This window comes from Ascidiella aspersa, chromosome 9 (genome assembly GCF_963924565.1).
Source record: "Ascidiella aspersa chromosome 9, kaAscAspe10.2, whole genome shotgun sequence".
NCBI classification, from domain to species: Eukaryota; Metazoa; Chordata; class Ascidiacea; order Phlebobranchia; family Ascidiidae; genus Ascidiella; species Ascidiella aspersa.
This window is the reverse complement of record NC_139455.1, coordinates 10820256-10846949: the sequence shown is the minus strand read 5'-3', so window position 1 is coordinate 10846949 and position 26694 is coordinate 10820256. Positions and strand designations below refer to the sequence as shown.

The 26694-nt window shown below is 36.1% G+C and overlaps 1 protein-coding gene across 1 annotated transcript; it reads right to left on the bottom strand.

The window, feature by feature from the left end:
- Positions 1-1857: 1857 nt before the first annotated feature.
- LOC146132966 (uncharacterized) lies at positions 1858-22326 on the bottom strand. Its single transcript, XM_083397613.1, has 23 exons — positions 21803-22326; positions 21541-21636; positions 20938-21128; positions 18810-18860; positions 17009-17220; positions 16785-16939; positions 16425-16619; positions 16035-16199; positions 15581-15757; positions 15086-15243; positions 14884-14973; positions 14618-14716; positions 14458-14527; positions 13360-13443; positions 12522-12633; positions 12284-12392; positions 11337-11776; positions 10218-11049; positions 9733-9787; positions 5055-5166; positions 4817-4925; positions 3870-4309; positions 1858-3582 (listed from the first exon to the last, which is right to left on the bottom strand). Exons 1-23 carry the CDS (start codon positions 22301-22303, stop codon positions 2747-2749), a joined length of 5289 nt encoding a protein of 1762 aa, XP_083253739.1. The 5' UTR covers positions 22304-22326; the 3' UTR covers positions 1858-2746.
- Between the last annotated feature and the right edge of the window lie 4368 nt (positions 22327-26694).

The following is a 26694-nucleotide window of genomic DNA, read 5'->3' as shown; positions in this document are numbered from 1 at the left end:
GTCCCAAAAAGTTACTTATCTATTTATATTAGGAAAAACGTGAAACAGTAGCATATAGTAACGAATATTTCTCCGCGCAATTAAATATTGAGCCCATTTCTATATAATTCTAAATAAGCAAATTTATCACTAAAATTTCCACTCTAGCAAGTTGCATTCAAACCATATTGCAAAATATTCAGTCGGAAGCAGTCTAAAAAAGCAATATGTTTGTTTTAGTGAGCTTAAATATTTAAGGCGGGCAAAGCGTACAAAGTATACGGATTACCGAAAATAATTTACGAAGTGCACAGTTAATTGACTAAGTCTCGTATATGTGCTTTTAAACGATTATACACTTCCACTTATAAGAAGATTTTAGCCTACTGCGTAAATAGCCCATGATGCTGCGCTTGCTATAAGGTGCACAACTTAGACTTCACTGTTGGTAGAGTAAAGAGTACATTTTTTTCGACTAAATGGAACTTCACAATCAAACTTATAAAAAAATCATAAATAAATTACATTTTTTAAAGCAGGTATCACCAAACTTTGGCCAAAGTGAATGGTCCTCCGAGGACGCGCAAAAATACCAAAATGTCCTCTTTTTGCGCATTTCGAGTTAGTTGCTCATACTTTCAACAAGACTTTTAGGCCAGACGTTGTCTTTATTTCCAAAAAATACTGACACGCTTTACTGGTTTAAAAAATGTTTTCCAACAAATTGCCTTACCTTCTTGATTGTCAATAGGGACAGTTAAAATATCGTTTATTGTATATATGTGATAAATTAAATTACAGCTCTAAAAATGGGTTAGAGTAGGACTTTAGAGGCTTTAAGAATACATTTTAAGTAACATAAAACTGGAAAATAGATCAGTGATGCTTTATTGTCATTGTTTAATATTAAAATGACAAGTTTCTGTGTTTTTAAACAAAAACGTAGAATATTGTGTTAGGGGAAGTTTCAAATTTGAAAAATTTTAGCTGGTAACTTTGGGGTGTCTGCGGAGTCGAACTCGGAACTCGAGGAGTCGGTTTCTTTTGCTGGAGTCGGAGTCGGGACTCGAGTAACACCACGTAAAACTACCCGAGTTCAATCCCACAATTTTATAGGTTTCAATCAGCAAGTTTTTTAATTGCCTTTTTTAAGGTTTTGTCTAATCATTATTGAATCAACGTATATCAAAACAGACTAAATGCAGTTATCTACGACAGGCAAAAATTGGTAAAATTTTACAAATAGTTTCTTTCTTGAAAAAAAAAAGTCTGTGTGGCGCTTAGTCGTCAGAAGTCACAATTTTACTGTTTTTCGACGTTGAAACCTTAATGAATGTATTTTTTTTAGGGTAAAATTATTCTCTTTAAGAGTTATATGAGCAACGCTCGCATGAGGCCTGTTTCCCTTCTTCCACGCATTCTCTTTCAAGACAAGCAATCTCTATTGGCTGACCGACCAACCGAATGGCGGACAAATCGTGACAAAATGTAACTATAGACTATATAGATTCTAGGTAAACAAGTAAAGAATACTGGCGCGTACATTTTTGTGACTCCGGCTAATTTAAAATTAGTTTATATTTATCTTAACGCTTTATCGGAATAAACGTAGGCTAAAGAATTCTTGGAAGAATCTGTTTTGCAATAGCATAAGGTAAGTTTTGAAATCATAACATACATAGATTAATTCATGCTATAACGATGTCCTATATTGCGAATCATGTCTTTTAAAACGTTAGGTTCTAAAGACTGGATACAACGATTTTATAAGATTTATATGCAAAAAAGTTGTGAAGTTAAAGACTAATTAAAAATACAACAAAGTTTAAAGTATTCAACAAGCAGTAAACTGATCCCAGATTCAATAGCCCACAAGTCTCTAGATCAAATCACATTTATTGCACTTGGAACGGCAGAAAATGATGTACTTAAAACGAAAGAAAATAAACTATGAAAATAAAATGCGCTTAGGAAATTTTTCTGAAATAGGCAAATTTTTGCAACAACAAACTTGGTAATGGCAAAGCGGCAAAAGAGGTTGGTAATTTGATTAACTCTTTTAAATATTGCGTTTGTTCGAGTACCCATACAATGAATTACATCGGTGTACGTATAGCGAAGGGCGAGCTATACAATACAAATGGCTATTGGGGTTACTAACCCGTGAAAAATAAACTATTTGCACAAAAATAGGGATGTTCTTTTCTGTCACCGTTTTAAGCAAGCTCGGTAAATTTTTCTTTTTAAAAAAGCGCATAAATTCGTTAAAACCAAAAATAACCCCACATGGCACATTAATTTCATAGGTGTAGGGACTAATGGGTGATTGCTCAGCAAAATACTTAAAACATAATTTAGTTAAAAAAATACTTACAAAACAACATGCCGTAATTAAACAATCAACTGTTTTAGCGCCACTTGAAAAATTTTATTTCTTGAAGTTCTACTAACTAACCGCTGTTACATTGTCAAAAGCGCCTAGCATGCGACGATGGTCAACTTGTTTGTTTGTTATTGCTTAATGTCAATGTTATAAATAATTAAAAAAAATACAGATTCATAAATACAGAAAAGAATAAGGAAAGTAATGCCTTAAAGAGAAATAAGAAAAATAGAAACGAAAAACTCCATTGGGATGAAGAGGAGTTTGCAACAGTAACGATTGATTTGTATAGACATTGCTATTGGAAGTTTGTCGAAAACCATACATTATTTTTAGCATAACTTTATTGTGTTATTTTATTTCTGTTTTTTACTTTGATCTGCCTCACAGATAAGTGTTTTCGCTGCCGACTGTAGAAGAACGAGATCTATTTTCAACAGGAATTTCAAGGGTTGTTTCGACTCCGACTTCCAAATCATTATTCGCATTATCGTCATACGAGAGGGATTGCTCGAATTTAGTTTTGTATGGCGATTTTTTCGGAGAAGGGCATTCAATGACAATAAGAGGTTTAGGGTTGTCATGCCTCGGCGAACCTGGATATCCAAATACATCATCGACTGGAGAAGCTCGATCAAGAATACAGGGATCACTGCAGGAACGTGCATAGGCAGGGTGCTTTCGGAAGTTTGCTGAAATCGTATTTTCGCGGATGGGTTCTATAGAGCTCGAACTCGATTTTCTCGAATCCAACATACCTTCTTCGGCGCTAATGTAAAATTTTGACCGGGAATCGGATCTTTTTGGAGCGATTGGTTTGGCTTTAGTCAGTTGCGACATGTTGAGACTGGCGGGCAACGACAGTTCGGCTTCCGACAGTTGCCGGTAAGTGCCGGGCGCAGGTCTATGGTCACTGTGGTGCTTTCGTACAGCGTGGCGACGTGACCAAGTAGGAGAAGACGACAGCACACGTTCACGCAACATAGTCCCGCTATGTCTCGGTTTGTAGTGGTCGTCGTAATTAGGATCATGGGTCGAGCCTATCTCAGGAGTAGCGGATTCAGGGCTGTACGTTGACACCGATTCCGATCGGGCAATCATTGACTGTTCGACTTGGACGGGCAGAACAACTGGTCGTACTGGTCGCTCTTGCACCAGAACAGCGCGGGGTCGCATTTCCGAACTTTCCCTGCGAGTCTCTTCAAAGTACTCTCGATCAACTTAAACCAAAATACAATAAATATACGGCGTATATGTATATAAATTAAAATGCACTGTTAGTGATAAGGTTTACTTACAAATACTAAATAAATTAGGTTTAGGCAATCAAATAGTAACATTTTTAATTTTCATTACTATTTTTTTTTTATTATAATTGTCAATCCAAACATATTTATATATATATTTAAATTACGTGTGGAATCTCAGCTGTGCTTAAAACTAAAAAAATAAGTCCGAATGAAACATGTGTTTTCTAAATTAGGACATAAAACTCGCACAGTCCTACCTGTGACAGTGTCGGACGGGTTGCGTTTATGGCCCTTGTGCATTTTCTTCCAAACTTTATGACGCCAACCATCGTCGTTATCCTCGTCACTGTTGTTGCTGGGACGGGCGCTGAACATAATCACGCTATCATCTAGCGCTGTCAACGCCGATCTGCGTTCATGCAAGTGCGGGGAGGGTCCGGCCGATTCTACAGTCGAACTGTCGCAAGCCAGGGGTTCCGGAGCTTCAATTTCGTTTCTCTGCAGCTCGCGAGCGGGGGAATACGAGCCACTGCTCACCAGCGACATACCTCCCATCGCTAGGTGGCGGTACAGGTTGCGCATGGGCGAGCTGCCACTTTGATTGACAGCTGACGTGCTAAGCGTCTTGCGATGCTGCTTTTTGCTTTTCGGCTGTTGCGTCTCTAACTTGGACGGCGTGGACTGGAGCGACTGGGGTCTGTTTTAATATTAATAGGTTATAATGTAGTGTTTTGATAAAAAAGAATAAACATATACTTAAAGATCTTTTCAGGATTAGAAGAACGTTAGAAGTACATGCCGCATGTAGTTGTAAATAACAAAAGTAAGTATTTATAGCATTTTATGGCCTTATATGTGATACGAATCCCTAGACCCGCGTTTTATAACCGGTGCGCCATAAAAGGTTGTCAGGAGCGCTGCAGGTCAACGATAAAATATTCTATTATTTTTTCATTTTCAAAACTATGAGGCCTGTATGTAATAAAAACTTGCAAGCAGAGAAATACTGGTATACCCAAAATATTTCGAAATTCGCTCCACTCGCCAGGTGCGTCACCATGTTTTGAAAGGTACACAGGTGCATGCGCAATGAAGAAAAAAGTTGGGAATAACTGCGATGAAAACTATCATAAAGCTCTGCTAATTAAAGAAAAAAAGGAGCCATGGTCACTTCATATACTATACATATAAAATTAAAGATTACCTTATACTGGAAGGAATATCTGCTCCTTGCTCCAAAAGGGCGAAGTAAAACTCTTTTAGGGAGCTGTTCATGGCGTAGAACACGTTTGATGAGTCAGGAATGTACAGTTCTGCGATTGAGAATTATAACCGTGATGTTACAACTTTTCGGGATATGAATAGAGATATTGCAAAAGTAGTAACTAAATTGAGACATTTAAACTACGACAACAAAGCACCAGTGAAAACTTTAGACCAACCTTTGTTTTCTGGTAGCAGCTGAACAAGATTAAAGCCTGATGTTTTTTCTTCTGCTTCAAATATAGTAAAAGCCATCCGAATCACAGCCGCTGTACGGTAGTTGGAGCTCAGCTAAAAAGAAATGTAAAAATTAAACAGAATCATCAAATCCTGACGTCTTTTTTGTCAACTGTAAATAACCAGCGCATGAAAACTATCTAAGTGGAAACTAATCGTAGCATGGAACTCTCTAAAATGAAACTTTCTCCAACTTATTTATGATAAAATTACACCAAAGGGTATCAAAAATGTGTCTAATTTAACTTTTGTGTGTGCGCAATGCGTCACGCCTTGCAAATTGAAAGGGAATTTAAACCAATCAAACGCAATTTTTTTTAAGTTTTTAGTATAAAATAGATATTTTTATTCAAATTGCATAAAACATTTAGGTCCGACCCCGATTTAGAATGATTAAAAACCACACGTTTTTTTAACAAAATTTTTGTGAAAATTTATTACGGCCCGCCAAAAACTTGCTGAGGTTGGTGTGGCCCGCGATTAGCAAAAGGTTGCCGACCCTTGTTCTAGATTAAAAACCTAAAGTTCTAAAATCCCCTTGGATTCTATTTAAACATCCCTAGTTATCTCATTATTTCATACTTTTTAAATTTGTTTAAACATTATTTTGTATTGTCTAATTGCCTCCCCTCCACCTCCAGAATTTGGATAAATTAAAAAGTGGTTGATTGAGAAACCGCAGGGTAGACCAAAATTTTTGGGGTAATATATATTTTAGCTAATTTTGAAATTGAGGTATTTTGGACAACACTAAAATTAAACGATGCTATAAAGTAGAAAAAAATGTGCTGGAAAATTTGTACTTGAATAATGCAAAATTGTGACACCCCAAAGGGAGAAATTCAGATAGAGAAAAGCATGTATTGTATAAGTTCTACAAATAAAATCTTTGTTCAATAAGGTCCTAAAAATATTGATAATCACTTATTTAGGTACTTTGTTGTGTTGAAACATTATTACAATAAAATAGGATATTATACAACTTAATTTTATGTACAGTGTGATTTTTTTGTACTTAACTCTACTGAACCAATTTGGTTTCCATATATTGTTGTTTCTTAATAATATCATATAATATGTTTACTTTAGGAAGAAGATTGAGAACCGAAGCTTGCAGTTTGGGCCAAACCCGTTTTCTACTATTTTTTCACAAGTCAGGGATTGAGCATTTTGCTATTTCGCCTGTAGCTTTTGCCTGCCCGTTAACGTTTCAATTTTTCCGCTGTAAATTGATGAAGACACCACTTACATACAATCTTATTAAAGTTTGTTAAAGTTGTGCCGTTTCAGCTACAGTCGCGGTTTTTGCGTTTCGTTTTCTCCAATCGTTCATTTTATACTCGGCAAAAGCTGTCGATAGAATAAAATCCATTCTTGACTTAGTTCAGATTGTTGTGGAAAAGCTCTAAAATCACCCCTCGGATATTATATAATTATTATAACAAAAGCAATTCATTTTTGTTTTTGAATTAAATATCACTAAGTCAACATAAATATAGCAAAGTCCAGTTTTAGTTGCGCGAAGCGCAAGGCATTTCGCAGTGATGCACAATAAGTTGCTAGTATTCGTTATATTGGTTTATATCAAGCAATTTTGACAGACATGTTGCAAGGGTATTAACTCGTAGAAACCGAGCAACAATGTGTTCGGAAGTGCAAAAATTAAGACCTGAAAGGCAACAATACCTAAAGCAGAAAATCTATAAAACCATAGTCAACGGCATAATGCAGCCAAAAAGCATAAAATCAAAATCGTCTGAATAAGACCTAGATCTGTCGGAATAGGGCCTAAATTCATCAGAATAAGGCCTAAATTGCCAAAATAACGCCCGAACCTGGTGGGTAGAGGGTATGAGACGATCGGGGCGGCTGGCATAGGCCGTTTAGATTACTACGTTTGGACGCCCTAGCCAACCCGGCGCCGCTGTTTTGGCACTGGGATTTGGTCCTGTTTGGGGTTATTGGGTGAGGTTAGAAAATGAGTTAGTGTTGAAATTATTAGTTGAGTTAGTGATGTACTTAGGGGTGGGGTTTGGGGTTAGTTAAATGTTGTTTAGGCCTGATCTGACCTTTTAGGTCTTATTCCGACAGATTTAGGACTTTTTCCTATGTAAACGGTACTATTATCTTTAAGTATTAGTCCCATTTCGGCCTTATTCCGAATTGTGTTTTATTCTGACGTTGGTGTTGTTCTTATTTTGGTCTTATGGCTGGAGTCCAATTAAACGTTGCGTTAATCGTGTTTCAACTGGTGTGTGACAGAAAACATGCAGTGGTGTAGTCACAGCGACTTCATCCTAAAACATATAAAAGGTAAATATTGAAGTAGGGCTTGCGCCCCTGTTAAAAACTACTGTCCCAAAAAGTTACTTATCTATTTATATTAGGAAAAACGTGAAACAGTAGCATATAGTAACGAATATTTCTCCGCGCAATTAAATATTGAGCCCATTTCTATATAATTCTAAATAAGCAAATTTATCACTAAAATTTCCACTCTAGCAAGTTGCATTCAAACCATATTGCAAAATATTCAGTCGGAAGCAGTCTAAAAAAGCAATATGTTTGTTTTAGTGAGCTTAAATATTTAAGGCGGGCAAAGCGTACAAAGTATACGGATTACCGAAAATAATTTACGAAGTGCACAGTTAATTGACTAAGTCTCGTATATGTGCTTTTAAACGATTATACACTTCCACTTATAAGAAGATTTTAGCCTACTGCGTAAATAGCCCATGATGCTGCGCTTGCTATAAGGTGCACAACTTAGACTTCACTGTTGGTAGAGTAAAGAGTACATTTTTTTCGACTAAATGGAACTTCACAATCAAACTTATAAAAAAATCATAAATAAATTACATTTTTTAAAGCAGGTATCACCAAACTTTGGCCAAAGTGAATGGTCCTCCGAGGACGCGCAAAAATACCAAAATGTCCTCTTTTTGCGCATTTCGAGTTAGTTGCTCATACTTTCAACAAGACTTTTAGGCCAGACGTTGTCTTTATTTCCAAAAAATACTGACACGCTTTACTGGTTTAAAAAATGTTTTCCAACAAATTGCCTTACCTTCTTGATTGTCAATAGGGACAGTTAAAATATCGTTTATTGTATATATGTGATAAATTAAATTACAGCTCTAAAAATGGGTTAGAGTAGGACTTTAGAGGCTTTAAGAATACATTTTAAGTAACATAAAACTGGAAAATAGATCAGTGATGCTTTATTGTCATTGTTTAATATTAAAATGACAAGTTTCTGTGTTTTTAAACAAAAACGTAGAATATTGTGTTAGGGGAAGTTTCAAATTTGAAAAATTTTAGCTGGTAACTTTGGGGTGTCTGCGGAGTCGAACTCGGAACTCGAGGAGTCGGTTTCTTTTGCTGGAGTCGGAGTCGGGACTCGAGTAACACCACGTAAAACTACCCGAGTTCAATCCCACAATTTTATAGGTTTCAATCAGCAAGTTTTTTAATTGCCTTTTTTAAGGTTTTGTCTAATCATTATTGAATCAACGTATATCAAAACAGACTAAATGCAGTTATCTACGACAGGCAAAAATTGGTAAAATTTTACAAATAGTTTCTTTCTTGAAAAAAAAAAGTCTGTGTGGCGCTTAGTCGTCAGAAGTCACAATTTTACTGTTTTTCGACGTTGAAACCTTAATGAATGTATTTTTTTTAGGGTAAAATTATTCTCTTTAAGAGTTATATGAGCAACGCTCGCATGAGGCCTGTTTCCCTTCTTCCACGCATTCTCTTTCAAGACAAGCAATCTCTATTGGCTGACCGACCAACCGAATGGCGGACAAATCGTGACAAAATGTAACTATAGACTATATAGATTCTAGGTAAACAAGTAAAGAATACTGGCGCGTACATTTTTGTGACTCCGGCTAATTTAAAATTAGTTTATATTTATCTTAACGCTTTATCGGAATAAACGTAGGCTAAAGAATTCTTGGAAGAATCTGTTTTGCAATAGCATAAGGTAAGTTTTGAAATCATAACATACATAGATTAATTCATGCTATAACGATGTCCTATATTGCGAATCATGTCTTTTAAAACGTTAGGTTCTAAAGACTGGATACAACGATTTTATAAGATTTATATGCAAAAAAGTTGTGAAGTTAAAGACTAATTAAAAATACAACAAAGTTTAAAGTATTCAACAAGCAGTAAACTGATCCCAGATTCAATAGCCCACAAGTCTCTAGATCAAATCACATTTATTGCACTTGGAACGGCAGAAAATGATGTACTTAAAACGAAAGAAAATAAACTATGAAAATAAAATGCGCTTAGGAAATTTTTCTGAAATAGGCAAATTTTTGCAACAACAAACTTGGTAATGGCAAAGCGGCAAAAGAGGTTGGTAATTTGATTAACTCTTTTAAATATTGCGTTTGTTCGAGTACCCATACAATGAATTACATCGGTGTACGTATAGCGAAGGGCGAGCTATACAATACAAATGGCTATTGGGGTTACTAACCCGTGAAAAATAAACTATTTGCACAAAAATAGGGATGTTCTTTTCTGTCACCGTTTTAAGCAAGCTCGGTAAATTTTTCTTTTTAAAAAAGCGCATAAATTCGTTAAAACCAAAAATAACCCCACATGGCACATTAATTTCATAGGTGTAGGGACTAATGGGTGATTGCTCAGCAAAATACTTAAAACATAATTTAGTTAAAAAAATACTTACAAAACAACATGCCGTAATTAAACAATCAACTGTTTTAGCGCCACTTGAAAAATTTTATTTCTTGAAGTTCTACTAACTAACCGCTGTTACATTGTCAAAAGCGCCTAGCATGCGACGATGGTCAACTTGTTTGTTTGTTATTGCTTAATGTCAATGTTATAAATAATTAAAAAAAATACAGATTCATAAATACAGAAAAGAATAAGGAAAGTAATGCCTTAAAGAGAAATAAGAAAAATAGAAACGAAAAACTCCATTGGGATGAAGAGGAGTTTGCAACAGTAACGATTGATTTGTATAGACATTGCTATTGGAAGTTTGTCGAAAACCATACATTATTTTTAGCATAACTTTATTGTGTTATTTTATTTCTGTTTTTTACTTTGATCTGCCTCACAGATAAGTGTTTTCGCTGCCGACTGTAGAAGAACGAGATCTATTTTCAACAGGAATTTCAAGGGTTGTTTCGACTCCGACTTCCAAATCATTATTCGCATTATCGTCATACGAGAGGGATTGCTCGAATTTAGTTTTGTATGGCGATTTTTTCGGAGAAGGGCATTCAATGACAATAAGAGGTTTAGGGTTGTCATGCCTCGGCGAACCTGGATATCCAAATACATCATCGACTGGAGAAGCTCGATCAAGAATACAGGGATCACTGCAGGAACGTGCATAGGCAGGGTGCTTTCGGAAGTTTGCTGAAATCGTATTTTCGCGGATGGGTTCTATAGAGCTCGAACTCGATTTTCTCGAATCCAACATACCTTCTTCGGCGCTAATGTAAAATTTTGACCGGGAATCGGATCTTTTTGGAGCGATTGGTTTGGCTTTAGTCAGTTGCGACATGTTGAGACTGGCGGGCAACGACAGTTCGGCTTCCGACAGTTGCCGGTAAGTGCCGGGCGCAGGTCTATGGTCACTGTGGTGCTTTCGTACAGCGTGGCGACGTGACCAAGTAGGAGAAGACGACAGCACACGTTCACGCAACATAGTCCCGCTATGTCTCGGTTTGTAGTGGTCGTCGTAATTAGGATCATGGGTCGAGCCTATCTCAGGAGTAGCGGATTCAGGGCTGTACGTTGACACCGATTCCGATCGGGCAATCATTGACTGTTCGACTTGGACGGGCAGAACAACTGGTCGTACTGGTCGCTCTTGCACCAGAACAGCGCGGGGTCGCATTTCCGAACTTTCCCTGCGAGTCTCTTCAAAGTACTCTCGATCAACTTAAACCAAAATACAATAAATATACGGCGTATATGTATATAAATTAAAATGCACTGTTAGTGATAAGGTTTACTTACAAATACTAAATAAATTAGGTTTAGGCAATCAAATAGTAACATTTTTAATTTTCATTACTATTTTTTTTTTATTATAATTGTCAATCCAAACATATTTATATATATATTTAAATTACGTGTGGAATCTCAGCTGTGCTTAAAACTAAAAAAATAAGTCCGAATGAAACATGTGTTTTCTAAATTAGGACATAAAACTCGCACAGTCCTACCTGTGACAGTGTCGGACGGGTTGCGTTTATGGCCCTTGTGCATTTTCTTCCAAACTTTATGACGCCAACCATCGTCGTTATCCTCGTCACTGTTGTTGCTGGGACGGGCGCTGAACATAATCACGCTATCATCTAGCGCTGTCAACGCCGATCTGCGTTCATGCAAGTGCGGGGAGGGTCCGGCCGATTCTACAGTCGAACTGTCGCAAGCCAGGGGTTCCGGAGCTTCAATTTCGTTTCTCTGCAGCTCGCGAGCGGGGGAATACGAGCCACTGCTCACCAGCGACATACCTCCCATCGCTAGGTGGCGGTACAGGTTGCGCATGGGCGAGCTGCCACTTTGATTGACAGCTGACGTGCTAAGCGTCTTGCGATGCTGCTTTTTGCTTTTCGGCTGTTGCGTCTCTAACTTGGACGGCGTGGACTGGAGCGACTGGGGTCTGTTTTAATATTAATAGGTTATAATGTAGTGTTTTGATAAAAAAGAATAAACATATACTTAAAGATCTTTTCAGGATTAGAAGAACGTTAGAAGTACATGCCGCATGTAGTTGTAAATAACAAAAGTAAGTATTTATAGCATTTTATGGCCTTATATGTGATACGAATCCCTAGACCCGCGTTTTATAACCGGTGCGCCATAAAAGGTTGTCAGGAGCGCTGCAGGTCAACGATAAAATATTCTATTATTTTTTCATTTTCAAAACTATGAGGCCTGTATGTAATAAAAACTTGCAAGCAGAGAAATACTGGTATACCCAAAATATTTCGAAATTCGCTCCACTCGCCAGGTGCGTCACCATGTTTTGAAAGGTACACAGGTGCATGCGCAATGAAGAAAAAAGTTGGGAATAACTGCGATGAAAACTATCATAAAGCTCTGCTAATTAAAGAAAAAAAGGAGCCATGGTCACTTCATATACTATACATATAAAATTAAAGATTACCTTATACTGGAAGGAATATCTGCTCCTTGCTCCAAAAGGGCGAAGTAAAACTCTTTTAGGGAGCTGTTCATGGCGTAGAACACGTTTGATGAGTCAGGAATGTACAGTTCTGCGATTGAGAATTATAACCGTGATGTTACAACTTTTCGGGATATGAATAGAGATATTGCAAAAGTAGTAACTAAATTGAGACATTTAAACTACGACAACAAAGCACCAGTGAAAACTTTAGACCAACCTTTGTTTTCTGGTAGCAGCTGAACAAGATTAAAGCCTGATGTTTTTTCTTCTGCTTCAAATATAGTAAAAGCCATCCGAATCACAGCCGCTGTACGGTAGTTGGAGCTCAGCTAAAAAGAAATGTAAAAATTAAACAGAATCATCAAATCCTGACGTCTTTTTTGTCAACTGTAAATAACCAGAACCAAAATGTACATAAAAATAAAACGCTATAACTGAACTTTACGCAAGCAGACAAACTAAAACTTTCCGAGGCCAAAACATCAATAGAAATTTCCATTAAGAAATTTGTTGCTCACAATTATATACTAACTAGTGATTCTTGAATTAACATGCGAACCGTTTGAATAATATAAAAACAAACATTACAACTGTGTAGTAAGTTTTACAAGGTAAATTGCTAGTCCATCGGTTGTGAGGTATAAATTGTAATTATATGACCTAAAATTATATATAAAAGACATATTTAAAGTATTCGATTACGTGGTTAAGGCGTCATTAAAATATTATATGTTTTTTTTAATTCTTTATATAAATCATAATATTTATGAGTACAATCCCTGCATTTGATACCCAGCGAAGAAGATTGAAAACAAAATTGCGATCATTGAATTTTATTATATTTTCTTGATTCGTTAACTTATTTGTTAATTCCTGTTTTTATGGTAACTGCAAAAAAGTTACTGGAAAAACCGAAAAAAAAAACTAAATATATTGTATGTTTTTTATCAAGCAAAGTGGTATTAGTCGAGACTGTTAAGACTGTGTAAAATATACTTGAAGATGGGTGTACGCGTACGATAAATTCCCTTTATCAATAAATTAACGTAGCCTACCTTCATCTCCTTCCATTCGACGGGGTCTGAAATGTCTTCATTCGTAACAGATTTTCTGATGATTATCACTTGAATATTCCTCTCCTAAAATATTAAGGGTATAAGAAACAAAAATGAAATCACCTTATCTATATCACAGTGTTTTCCAACGTTTTTGTTATCGCGACAGGTTTATTATTGAAAAAAGGTTAAGAACCACTGGTGTAGTCTTATCGAGAGTAACAAAACGGTCATCGCTGGTCAAATGGACACTGATACTCTATTTATATTATAGATAAGGCTATAAAACTGAAACTGCGCTTCAGCCATTAATCGAAAACAGGAGTAATGGTGATGCAATTGTTAGAATTTTTAGTTTTATGATGTTTTTTCCACTGCTTTGTCAAAAACTAAACCTTTTTTCATTTTGTTCGCAAAAACGAAACGTATACTATACATGACGAATCAAGGAACATGACGTTTTTAATATCATAATTGTCAAATAACAAGTCCTTTAATCTATGCAAATCTGCTACTTCAAATGTCAGAAATCAATGGCTCGCGAGCCAGGTGTGTTTTGATGGCGGCATCTGGCTCGCAGTAAAATCTAGGTTGACATTTATTTGAAAGACTGTTACAAATAAAACTTTTCCATAACGTAACAATTAATTAAAACAGTGCATTATTGACAAGTGATAAAAAATCCTGGAAGGTATTTCGATCGATTTAAAATGTAAAAAATATTTCTGTAAAACGAAGATTAACCAACGATTTCGGATAAAGGACCCAAACGCCTGTGTGAAGCTTAACCTCCAGTTTCAACCATGCTATAAACCTATCATTAATACGATGCAGTATCACAACGCACAAGTTAATTGAGGATGGTTAGGACTTTAAATATGTTTTTAAGTTATACTTTTCGAATTGTTTTTCCTGTTTCTTTTTAAAGTGTTCAAAATCGAAACAACTTGCATTCAGTGTTGAAAATATTATATGGCTTTAAAAAAAAAATAGGTAAAAATGCGTTGATTTCATGGCTCTCTTAGCCAACAAGCGAGGTTTATGACCCCTGCTCTACGCATTCCATGTATGGGACATGTAATACTGGGGAAAACTTACCTCGTCAGATTGTAAATCTATCTTTGTAACGTGACCATTTGCTTTGCCGTCCTGGTTGGTAAGTCGAGAACTGTTAAACAAAGTATCACGTGGTTACATATGTATAAACATCAATGATGAATAATTGAATATATATAAAAAAGGAAGGACTTAAATTTACCTCGAATCAGTTGTGTCGTCACTGGCGCTTCGAACGTGATTAGATGCAACGTGCGAACTTGTCGAACCATCGACCAAGCTTATGTGATTTGAAAACATTCTAAAACACAAAAAAGGGAGTTTGAACTACTTGCTAGTTACTAGTAGGCCTATGTTCTTCTTCATATACTGTACATAAAATATAACAAGTATACCGTACGTGTCTAGCTTGGCACTATTTATATGCTGCAACATTGTATAATATTTATTTTGTGAATATTGCCTTACTCTGACAAAGTGCGCTTGGCAGGTGTTGAAACTAAACCAGGAGATATTGGGACGACAGCTACTGATTCAATTTGCTCGGAAAGTTTTTGCCTGCAAAACAAACAACCATATACAGCTGCAGTACTTGTACACAACGGAATAATACTCAAATCAAACAAAACTTTGCAAATATGTTTAGGAAACAGCAGCCGAAGTAACTTACGCTTGTTCGTCAGTGGGCAAGTGGATTGAATTAAACCATTCGTTGAACTTGTGGTCGGGGTCCAAGTGTTGATATCCCTTGCACGAAGCTTGCCACAATTGAAGCTGGGCAAGTTGCTCAAACTCTTTTCGGCATTTCTCAAAGTTTATAACACCCTCCTAAGAAGAACAACAACTAGGTGTTTTTTTTATTGACACTTTTGTTTGCCATTAAAAAATGTCTATAGCTGCATGCTCCGGCTATACTGTGCAACGTTTTGTGATTTAGTTTGACGACAAAGTGGTGCAAACTTGTATTTGATTTTTAGGAAACCAACAGAAATGTTTGAAACATTTTATGATGAATCGTCAACGTTTACACTTTCATAAATTTATATAAAAACGTTGTTCCTAATTCAGGTGTGCAAAATTATATTGTGTCTATTTGTATATACCAGTTAAGAATAGTACTGAAGAAAATATTTTGATTAATGGTACTTTAACAAGGTTCACAAACCTCAATGTAGTCGGCTCTCGCTGTATGAAGATACGTGAGGTCAGTTAGGAATGACCCAAGGTACGGGACAGTTCCATGCACGATACCGGAGTGAATGTTTCGCTGTCGCCGGAATGTAGCATCCTTTTTCACTTTGCTGATGGAACTCGTTTCTGTGTTCACTTTAGCAGTGCCAACCTAAAACAACAACATTGCAGTGCGCGGAAAGCCGTACGAGGAAATAACACAGACAATGTAAAACTTCAAATTGTTCTTACTTCAGTTCAATCTTTTTACAAATACCAGTTTTGTAAATAAGATACTTATTAACCAAATTTAAAATTTAGTTTAAAACCACTATATCAAAATTTTATTATAGCAACTAGATTAAAAAACAGCTAACTGGACGATGTTCCAGTTAAGTACAGCACCCTATTTGATAATACGACCAAATTATCACTTCTGTGGTAACAACCTTTCTAATCATGTCCTTGATGTTGATTTGTGCCATTTCTTGCAGTAAATTTGTGTGGCCATGTGGAACTTGTTGCCACGTTTTCTTGAGACGGTGGATGACGTGCGTTTGAAGAGTTGAAACGATGGCTCGGAGTGAGGAGAAGTTTTTCAGCTCGCGACATTGCTGATCGATTTAAAGGTAAAAATATAAAACTACTGTTTTGTCAAGAAAAAGAAAGCAACAACTGGTCCTATACCTATTTATGACTTTAATCAAATAATACAAAATGTTTCCTAATTTGGCACATCACAACTAATATTAAGTCATATGTTTTTGTCAAAATAGTTTTGTGAGTAAAGTTTAGTTGAAATCTCACATTGCGGATCACGGAACTTAAAGCTCACATACCTGAGCTATTTCTATCCACTTGCAAAATATTTTCACACGCTGCGAAGCTTTTAGTGAGGGACAGAGACAGGTGCCAAGTACACAGTACACAACCCGATTAAACTGATCAATTGTTGCTCTCACACAGGCTGGTTTGTACTTGGACGAACGCACTGCGTTTAGGCAATGATGCGGAACGACGCGAAGGAAAAGGTTCTACAAAACAAAAACACAATTCGCATGCGAGACCATGGCTAAAACAAAACGTTACACGGCAAATTACAGCAAACCACTAAGATATATTATATTCCGGCGATAGCCATATTCATTTAGATATTTTTAACCATATTGAATAAGTATGTGCTAAGCATTTTTTCCTACCGCGTCTTTTACAGTAATTTGTTCGGCTACATGCAAAGCGCTAAAAACGTTAAGGAGGGTTTTGGCGGCATCATAGTTTTTTCCAGTTTCACACTCAACCGATATGTCCTCAGTTTCAACGTGGATGTCGGAAAAACGACTTGGAGAATTAAGATCTGCAGCACAAATAGGCCATTAAAATTAGTTATTCGAATGCGTGAGCTAACAGTACCTAAAACACCTACTTTCTATCGCAGCTTCTTGAAGATTTTTCACTTCAGCGGCTTTCAACTTTGATTCGACGTAGTCAATAAAATCCCTTTCTACATTGTTGATGTCATCACGAACGGAATGTGCGAGTGTTATAAGCATGTGAAGGAGCGGAAAGCGCGGGGGATCGTAAAAATCCTCATCAAAGTATCTTTCAAGCCATGTTCTTAAAACTTTTACCGTCGACCTGTTGAAAATCAGTGAGATATGTGTTGAAAGTCAGTGAGATAAATGGAATTTATGTCTAGGGCGAGTTACCACAAGTGCTTGCAATTTAGGTAGAAAAGTGACCCAATCTAGCAGACGTTTATACCTTATAAAACTCTAGTCTACTGCACATGAAGAAAATCCCGCTGTTGCCTATAGGCCAAATAGGATTCACACAAATTTTGATTTACATGTTCGTGTGCAATGTAGTAAAATGCTTCTACAGCGGTTTATTCTTTTTCATCGTATCTAGTTTAATCAACAGGAACGTCATAAATATTTGCAAACGTTCCAAAAAGAGATGTGGGGACAGCGATCAATAGGCTAGAACCCCGCTATCCAAAATCCAAATTTATGATTGTACATCGACATGGACCCAAAAATAAGGACAACCGGAAAATTAGATTAGCATCTAAAAATCATTTTTAGACATGCATTGTATTTGTACGAGCCGTGTCATATCACATTACATACTTTTTGCCAGAAACTATCGGCTCGAGCAATTTATTTAAGGTTCATGGTTTGTTTTTCGGTCTATATTCCTGTTAATATTGCTTGAAGAACGCTATTTTAAAAATACGACATGCGATCAACCAGGTGAAATGTGGCGATCAAATAGTCGATCGCGATCGAAGTGTTGGCCACTCCTGCTTATAGCTTTGCTGATTTAATCGAAGTGTCGACTGCATTGCACCCATTTCCCCATTACCAACCACTACGCAAAAAATGCTGCCTTCGCCGCACCCTATTCAGTAACTGCCGTTTACTGCTAAAATGTCGTTAGCTGCTGTATTCTAGCCAAAACTGCATTACCACTGCCCTAGCTATCACACCACTTAGAAGTAAAATCCTGAGACTTGTACGCCACAGGGACGGAAGTATTTTCATTTATGATGTCATAAAAACTCAATTTTAGAATATAATTCAACATTGGTTAACAGAGGAAAACGATCGAGGTTCTATAGGTGTTGAAAATAAGACAAAATAAGGACGCAATCCGAAAATAAGGACATTTCTTAGAAATAAGGACATTTAAGTTTTTTAAGACCTAGCCCTTCAAAATAAGGACAAATCTTATAAATAAGGACGGTATGGCAACCCTGCCTATAGGCCTAAACTGCTTCGAGGGTGGTCATGGAAAAACATGTCCATTGTACTGTGCAAGAGCGATTGCATATTTACCCCCATTTTGCTTGCAATTCAATTCGTTAAACAAAAATACAGGACCGTTTAATAAAGTGTACTATTTTTATTTAGTTAATTCATTGCAGACACAAGATCATGTTGAAACCTTAAAATATGGCAAATATGAAGTTAATTTTAGCAAGAGTGTATTTTGTACTTGCAAACATATGATGTTTCTGGTCTAGAATATTTGACAATTATTACCGAATATATTGTGCTTGACGAATCTTCTTAGCTTACATAATTGTAGTCCTTCAAATTACCCTGATATGGGTGTGGAAATTACTGTACCTCTTACTGGTGACTACCCTTACATTACATGTAATTTGCGTCGCACGAAATTGGTGTAATTAGGGCAAATTTATATTATTATGTTGGGCTTACATCAGAAACTGCCTTCGATGATCCAGAGATTCTTCACTGAGCTTGTTACACCTAAAAAAAGGTTAAACAAGTTGATTAAACGTGTTAGGTACTAAGTTTAACAATGTGTATGGCCGTAAAAGCTTTGCATAGAACCGAACTTTGCTTTGGCCGGAAGCAATCGATAGCAATTCAAAATCTTGGTGGTAACAGCATATAGCGTGGCGTACGGGATCTGACTGGCACACAAGCCACATATAGTTCTACCTATTGCTTTTGGGACCAATAAAATAATAAAAATATTTCAATCATCATTCATGTACTTGTACGTTGTACATATTCATGAAATCCTATTCGACCGTTATCCAGACGTGATGAAACAATGATGAAGAATATTAGGTTTAATAAATACGACCAAATGCCGTTTAGGTATTTCAACAGTTTAGCAGACATATATTAAGTTAATTGAAAAAAATATACTCTTAGATATTAATACGAATGTCGTTCACAAAACATTTTTGCTTACAAATCTATCCGAATACCGTTATTCGTTTCGGATAAAGTTCGCCTACCATATTTTTGTCATCGGAACAGAAGAAGATTTTGCAATAACGAAAAAAGGACAGATAAATTTGGGGATTTATAGTGTCCTCGGAGGACTATTCATTTTTATTTAGAAGAGAGGACAAATTCTCTCAAAGATGGGCATATGGTAAAGTAAACCATTAAATAAAATGCTTGTCACAAAGTCAACTCACGTATTTCGAGCGCAAACGTGATTGGATAAACAAGAATAACCTGGTTTAAACAGCCCGAATTTTAACAATGAGTACAGCAGGAGTTTTTTGTTTACAGTACTGAATATAGTTGTTAAAGTAATTCCCTTGCAAGCTACAACACACATATGCCACCTCCTTTTGCATGGTCTTTGTACAGTACATATTTTGCTAGCATTACCATTACACTATAAGCGTTGATATATAGAACTGGGCGTTTTTAACCACTTGTTATTGTTACAATCTCACCACCAAAACTTATTTTACTAACGATTTCACAGCTTAAAAGCCTTTAAAAATATTATTTAGTATGGCTGAATAAGTAGCAATACTGAAAGAGCGACTGGGTGGCAACAGCAATTTTTCTGCGTCTATAGCTATCACTGAAACATAAAAATCACGTATTATTGCACGACTGGTGCCATTTTCAGCAGTTCAGCCTCAAAACCCGTATAGTTTCTCAAACTGTAAGACGCAACGCCCTAGTGCAGTGGTTCTCAACCTTTTATGGCTTGCGGCACCCCTCAGAAATAATAAATAGATAGCGGCACCATTACAAGAATTTTCCGTAGGCAGTACACTAAAATGTCACAAACGAAACTGGAACAACACACGTCAACTCTACACAACGTAGGAATTTATAATTGGATTTATTCCACTCTAATCTTACACGAAAAGTTGTAAGAGTTGAGTAAAACATTAGATTCTTAAAGATTCTCAAATATGTCTCGACACCCTCAAGTATTAGAAATGGCACCCCGTTTGAGAACCACTGCCCTATATGTGCGTCGTTTAAATTTTCCAAAGTCTTTGCACAATGATTTGGTTTCGTGTTCAAACTTTTGCAATCATGTTTCTAAATTCTGATTCACTTCGGCTTCGCAACAAATAAGAGCTAAAGCAATTGATTTATATGTGGATAAACAAGAGAATGTCAATGTGACAGCCCAATCACAAATTTACGATTGAAGGTTATCTATCGTCATTAAAGTAATAATGTTAACGAGTAAGATTTTTATCATGATTCGGGCTGATACATGATGAGCGTAAGCGAAAATTAATATTATCACATTTGCACTAGCCTATATACGTAAATAAACTTAGTTTTGGTTTGAAAGTTTTACGCTCTGTCAATACTTCTCATCCTAAATTAAAACAATCCTGTGCAATCCCACGTTAAACCTAACCTAACTTGTGCGTTTTATGCACACAAATAATAAATGAAAATTAGTTAGAATTCTCATTGATGCAGCGTTACAGGGCCCAACACATTTTATATAGGCGTCGCGAGGAACAAAAGTTTTAGAAACACCGGTTTACAGAGATAAAAGTGCGCTGTTGGTTTTTATAAGAATAACAGTGATATATCTTACTCTTTCACAATCTTGTCCATGACCTCGACAGGCTTGGCGAAAGATCGGTACGTTGCCAAAAAGACTGTCAGAAAATTCTTTTCGCCCCAATCTTCCATAAAGGATTGGCACAGCTGAGACACTAGGTAACCAATTGTGGCACCCTTTATGCTGCGTACCTTTTGTGTCTCCCATTGTAATCCATCGGCACTCTTTAACATAAAAAGTACTTGCTTTAAAAACATAAGGTAAAAATATCAGTTAGTACAATAAAGGTTAAATATATTTATTTTACTTAAACATGATAATTTCATTAAAAATGTTGTTTAAACTACTTATTTTCTCTAAAGGAAAAACTGCTATAATTCTCTAAGGAAAAATGTAAGTTCCTCGCCCGATAACTCTTTTTTAAAGATACTTATTAAAGCAGTGGAAGACTGGAAGCGAAAGTACTCTTTTTATACTGCGGTAACGTGCAAATAGCAAGTTAAAACTTGTCTGGCTTTATACTGTCAAGTTGTTTTCATTCAACAAATTGATTTCTGCCTTTTGAATGGCGATTTAATGCTGCCTGTTTTAACTAGTAAAAAGATGTAAAATTACGCCTAAATGTTTTGTTCCTACCGTGTGTGATGGGGAAGGAGTTTTTCGTACCCGCTTAAGCATGACATTATATATGACATTGTCATGTTTTTCCTCGCCCCATTCGCGTTTACTTTCCTGAAAAAGTAAAAGTACAGTTGTTATTTTTTACTTTAGCAATTTTTTCACGTTTAAAAGCACCAAAATAATAAGCTTTTTTTTCAAACTTGCGAATAAACTAAAATAGAAGCACATTGGTCGTTTCAAAATATAATGGAAAATGAAAGCTTCTTTAATAGCGAACCTTTCCAAACAAAGAATAAGGTTGGACGGTGGCCGCCCTCCTGCGTGCAATGCTAGCCGCAGGTGAGGCAAACATTTCTTTCTCGCGTTGTTTTGCATCGCTGTATGGAGATATGTCATTGTGCTGCCGCTGAGGTGATTTGCCGCCAAGAAACTTTAAACAACTAGAGACGAGCCACGGGCAGCAGATCGTGCGATTATCTGTTTTGACGTTCTTTGTGAGGTCGGGCGTCTTGACACACGAATTTGACGCACGCACGTCATTTACAAACAGTTCGTCGCCGTTGCTCCAGGAACGCCTGGCGGACAAGCTGCAGTACGAGCGTTCTCGCACAATTATCTCCGGAGTGGACGGCAAGGTTGGATAAAAAGTATTGCGTTTTGCTAATGGCAAAAAATCGGGCCTTGATAGGCGGACGTCCGTCGAGCTACCGATAGATCCATTCATGAAGTTTATGTTCCCTCCAACATTACCGCTGATGGTATCCAGTTCTATTAGCATTCTACAACTTACTACACTTTTTTAATGCGTTCTATATATGTTGTTTAATTACAATAAAACGTAAATATTCGTTAAGTGTGGTCGAGTTTGGATAATTAAAAACATATAAAAAGAGAAGTACAAAAACACATAAGGCCTTTGCACGCATGATTCAAAGCTAGTCCGCCTTTAAGTTAAAACAAAGGCTTACGGTTATTTACGATTTTTCAGTTTTTAAATCAGCCCTCTTTTAACACTGTGTTTTGTTATATGCAAAATTTATCTGATAGATTACGATATGTACCTAAACTCGTCATCAGTTACACACAGTTCTAATTGAACAGTTTTGTACATCGGAATTTTATCATGGTAATATGTGTCGAATCAAATAAAAACAAACACTTAAACGCTGCATTTATGAACTGTATATATAATTAATCAACAACTTTTACCAACACAACAGGCTTTTGCTACGGCTGACTTTCATACGAACTCGAAATAATTGTCTGGTTGCTTAAAGCGCAAGACAGCTATATGTGTTGAGCAGCATTATGACAATTTGTGGCCACGACAAACTTTGGGATTTCCGCCTGGGGCAAAATGTAAATTCTCCCGATTGTCAATGGTTTTCCGCATCGCGCCATGCGTGATTATAGGTAGTATGCTTACAAATAAGTTTAAAGCCACACGTGAAACAATACAAATGTAAGAGCAAACACCTACAAACTGACTTGACCAACACATTTATATACACAATTGGCAAACATAACGCAGCAAGTTGTTTATTTTAAATGTGTGTCAACCATAACAAATTTAAAAAACTAACTTTTGAGTTATCTTCCATAATTATGTGTATTTTTTTTACTATGCATAAAGTACCAGTATTTGAATATGCCCATCATATATAGACCAGGTTTTACGCGACATTAAGTGAATATATATTTGTCATAGGATTAAACCCCGAAATCGTGATTCATGTCACTTACCAGAAGCGTTTTCAGCATTGCTACATATGTTTTTGACAACACGCGATTTTTTTCAAAAGTGACCTGTACCGTAATGTTAGTCTGCCTGACTATTTTATACTTGCAAATCAATCGCATAACTCAAATAAGCCTCATTCTCAATACCTGCTACGGTTATACTATGCTTTTACATAATGCCTAATTGTTATTAAAAAAGTGAAACTCTTGTCTCAAATTTTAACATGGCCACCGAAACGCAACGTCATTTTTGTTAGCAGTGTTATTTCTAAATTAGCTAGAAGCAGTACCAAACAATTTAGAGGTTTGCATGATTTTAGTACCAAATTAAAAAACAATTTTTTGAACCATGCTTGAATATCAGAGTTTCCTATAATATCTGGACGTATGAAGGTCTCCATACTTGAACGTGTCTCAATAGTGAATAAGATTTGAGCAAAAAGTATCTACAAAGAACGCGGAAATATGCAGCAGACCGAATCAAATTGTTTCCATATTGGAAAGCAATAACTGCTGGGGTTTGTGGCGACAGGCACGCCGCAGCTTATAAGAAGACAATTGCTTCGAATGCTCAATTTTATCATCGCAAATTATTCAACCTTATTGATTTATACAATTCGTCTGCGTAAACCACAAGAAACATAGTGTGATCATCGTGGCCAAGTAATCTAATGAATACAAAATTAAGGAGCCAAACCGAACCCGACCCGGGTTGTTATTTACCAGTTTTTGGCTAATTTTGTCCGAACCCCACTCAAACTAACTTATTTGCACCTTTTTGTTCGTTTAATCTTGTTTTATTTGACAAGTTTACGTACAAAAGAATGAAAACACGAACTAGATACCGAATAAACGGAATCGAACTTCCCGACAAACTCTCTAAAAAATGTTATATAGTTTGTATAAAACACTCACAAATGAATGCGGAACATTACTAATAAAATAAAATTATTTTAACAGATATAGACGATTCCGTCGTCTTGATTTTTTGTTATGCAAAATGATAAAAGGTCGCGATCTTCCCGTCGCAATTTTCTAATTGTATTTTTAATTGTTTATATCGCAAAGTATTTAATGAAAAACTTAAATCTAATCGTCTTTAGAAGAAAGAAATCAATTCTTGAAATTCAAGTGTTTTTTAAATCCAGGTAACGTTTTAGGAAAAAAATATTTTGAGTTACATATAATCTTCTTGAAAGCAATTGTAACTTTTCTCACAGTAATTTTTTGTGGTTTGCAAAAACACGATAACAACGCAATAAAACTTTCTAACTCGTAAAAGCATTCCAATACGACCGACGCTCAATCGCTCATGTTCTTACACAAGCATGTTATTGTTAGGGTGCAAAATGTAGGAGAAAATATTTTTATTTCGTTTGTACTACACTTACGCTTCCGTGTAGTAATATATCATGAATCAATTCATGTCCATATAAACACAAACATCCTGTTCACTAAGAATCAAATAAACTAGTATATTTGTTCACAGTAGCCAAAGTTCTATTACCACAAATTCTACAGAGACTTAAACATGATATTTGATCTGAGTTAAGCCTATATTTCTACTGACCTTAGGCTGTTCAGGGAAAATGGAACGTGTATAACCTCTACGAATATATCAGTTTTAGAATACTTTTAAAACAACACAAACTCTTAATAGGTAAGGGTCTGATCCTGATTATAGAGGATACAAAACCCATAGTTTTCCCCACTTTACCTGGACAAGTTGGTTAAAATACAATATCCATTTCTTCATATATCAAGTATAGGCTGACAAAATACTTGTTTCGTCTTTAATGTGAAAAAAATATATACTGGTAAGCAGCAATTTGTAAAAAAAAAAGCTAAACCAGAGTTTGTTTAACACTGTTTTTTTTACGCAAACGCAGCTAACTGGCCATATATAGGTTGGACAGATGTTGGTTTGAGTTTTCAGTTTATGCTGCATTCTCGACAAAGGTTATTAAATTTTCTCACCATATGTACCCCTAACTATCTTCAATCAATCTGCACCTGTTCCATTTAGAAAAAACTAAACTACAGATATGGTTATTTCACATCCTGATATCAGCTTTTAATCGTTCTTAGCAGTTTAACTGGATTTGGTTAAATGTTATAAACCATTTAAATTGTTTATATTTAATTTGCCATCCTGATAAATAAATAGTTTAGCTGAACCGACGTCCGATGTGTTGTCATTAAAACATTACAGAGTTCCGCTACTGACGACCAGCAATTACTACAGTTCGTTTCTCGTGGCAGAGCAGCTAAGCGGCAGTGAAACGATTTACACCACAGAGAGTGAACTGTTTAAAACACGAATATCATGCTGAGATTGCTGGTTGGACAGTGCATTTCTCTGTTCCTGGTTGCTGACACCAAGCTTAATTTTTGTGACTCATTAAACAAAGCCTCTTCGATAACTGCATGTTGTTGCAAAAACAATGTAATCTCTACATTTTTTACACTTTGCACTTTATGTAACACGGTTAGCTTTTCGTGCATGAATTACAAGTTAATACATAGCCTAGTTTGCATTGTCAATCTTCAAAAAGTCGATTGTTGATTGTTCGTTTTAGATTTTTCATATAATCGGAACTGTATTAGAATATTGTGCTTGGTAACAAACCTTTTATCTCTCGCGACAAACTTATTATTTTACCATAAGCGTGCAAGCTAATACACCCTTATGCTCGTTCGTGTATCTCTCGGCCAAAAAAGCCAATGTTCTTAATCGTGTGTTCGTGACTGGGTGCGGCATTTTAAGTAATTTCGATACAATCCGTGCAAAAGTTACAATGAACTGGTGATCAGGAAAACTCAAGACGCCGATAAAAAGAAACCGAATCGGATCCTATCAGTATCGTCAAAAAGAATTAGCAATTTTTCAGACAGAAAACAATGCCCAATAAAGTACAGGAGTAAGCTTTAGAAAATATTTTCAAAGAAAATTAACTAAAAACTAAGGTTCAGTACTACAGTTTCCATGTATGCTGCTTATCAAGGCAGTTATTGTTTACAAAACAACACATTTTACTAGTTTAAACAGTGTTTCGCAACCTTCTACACTGGCGACCCAAATACGAAGCGTAAGTATAACAGTAAAGCTTTGGCGACTTGATCCTCTTCACTGAACTTTTTGTATGTTTAAATTTAATACATTACAATTAAGACAATAGTATTGGGAAATTCGGAAACACTGCTTTAAAACAACTACTGACTTCAGCATTTATTGTAGTCATTCAAGTATAGCGTCACAAAACACGTTATAGCGTGACGTCACAAAATATGTAACTTAAACAGGTCTGTTTTGATTGGCTGCATATTTTCGTAAGCAATTTAACATGTTCGAATATTAATCACAAAACCTTATTGTGTTGTCACATTGTAAGTCGCTGGACAAAAATGGATTAAAATGTACAAACGGTT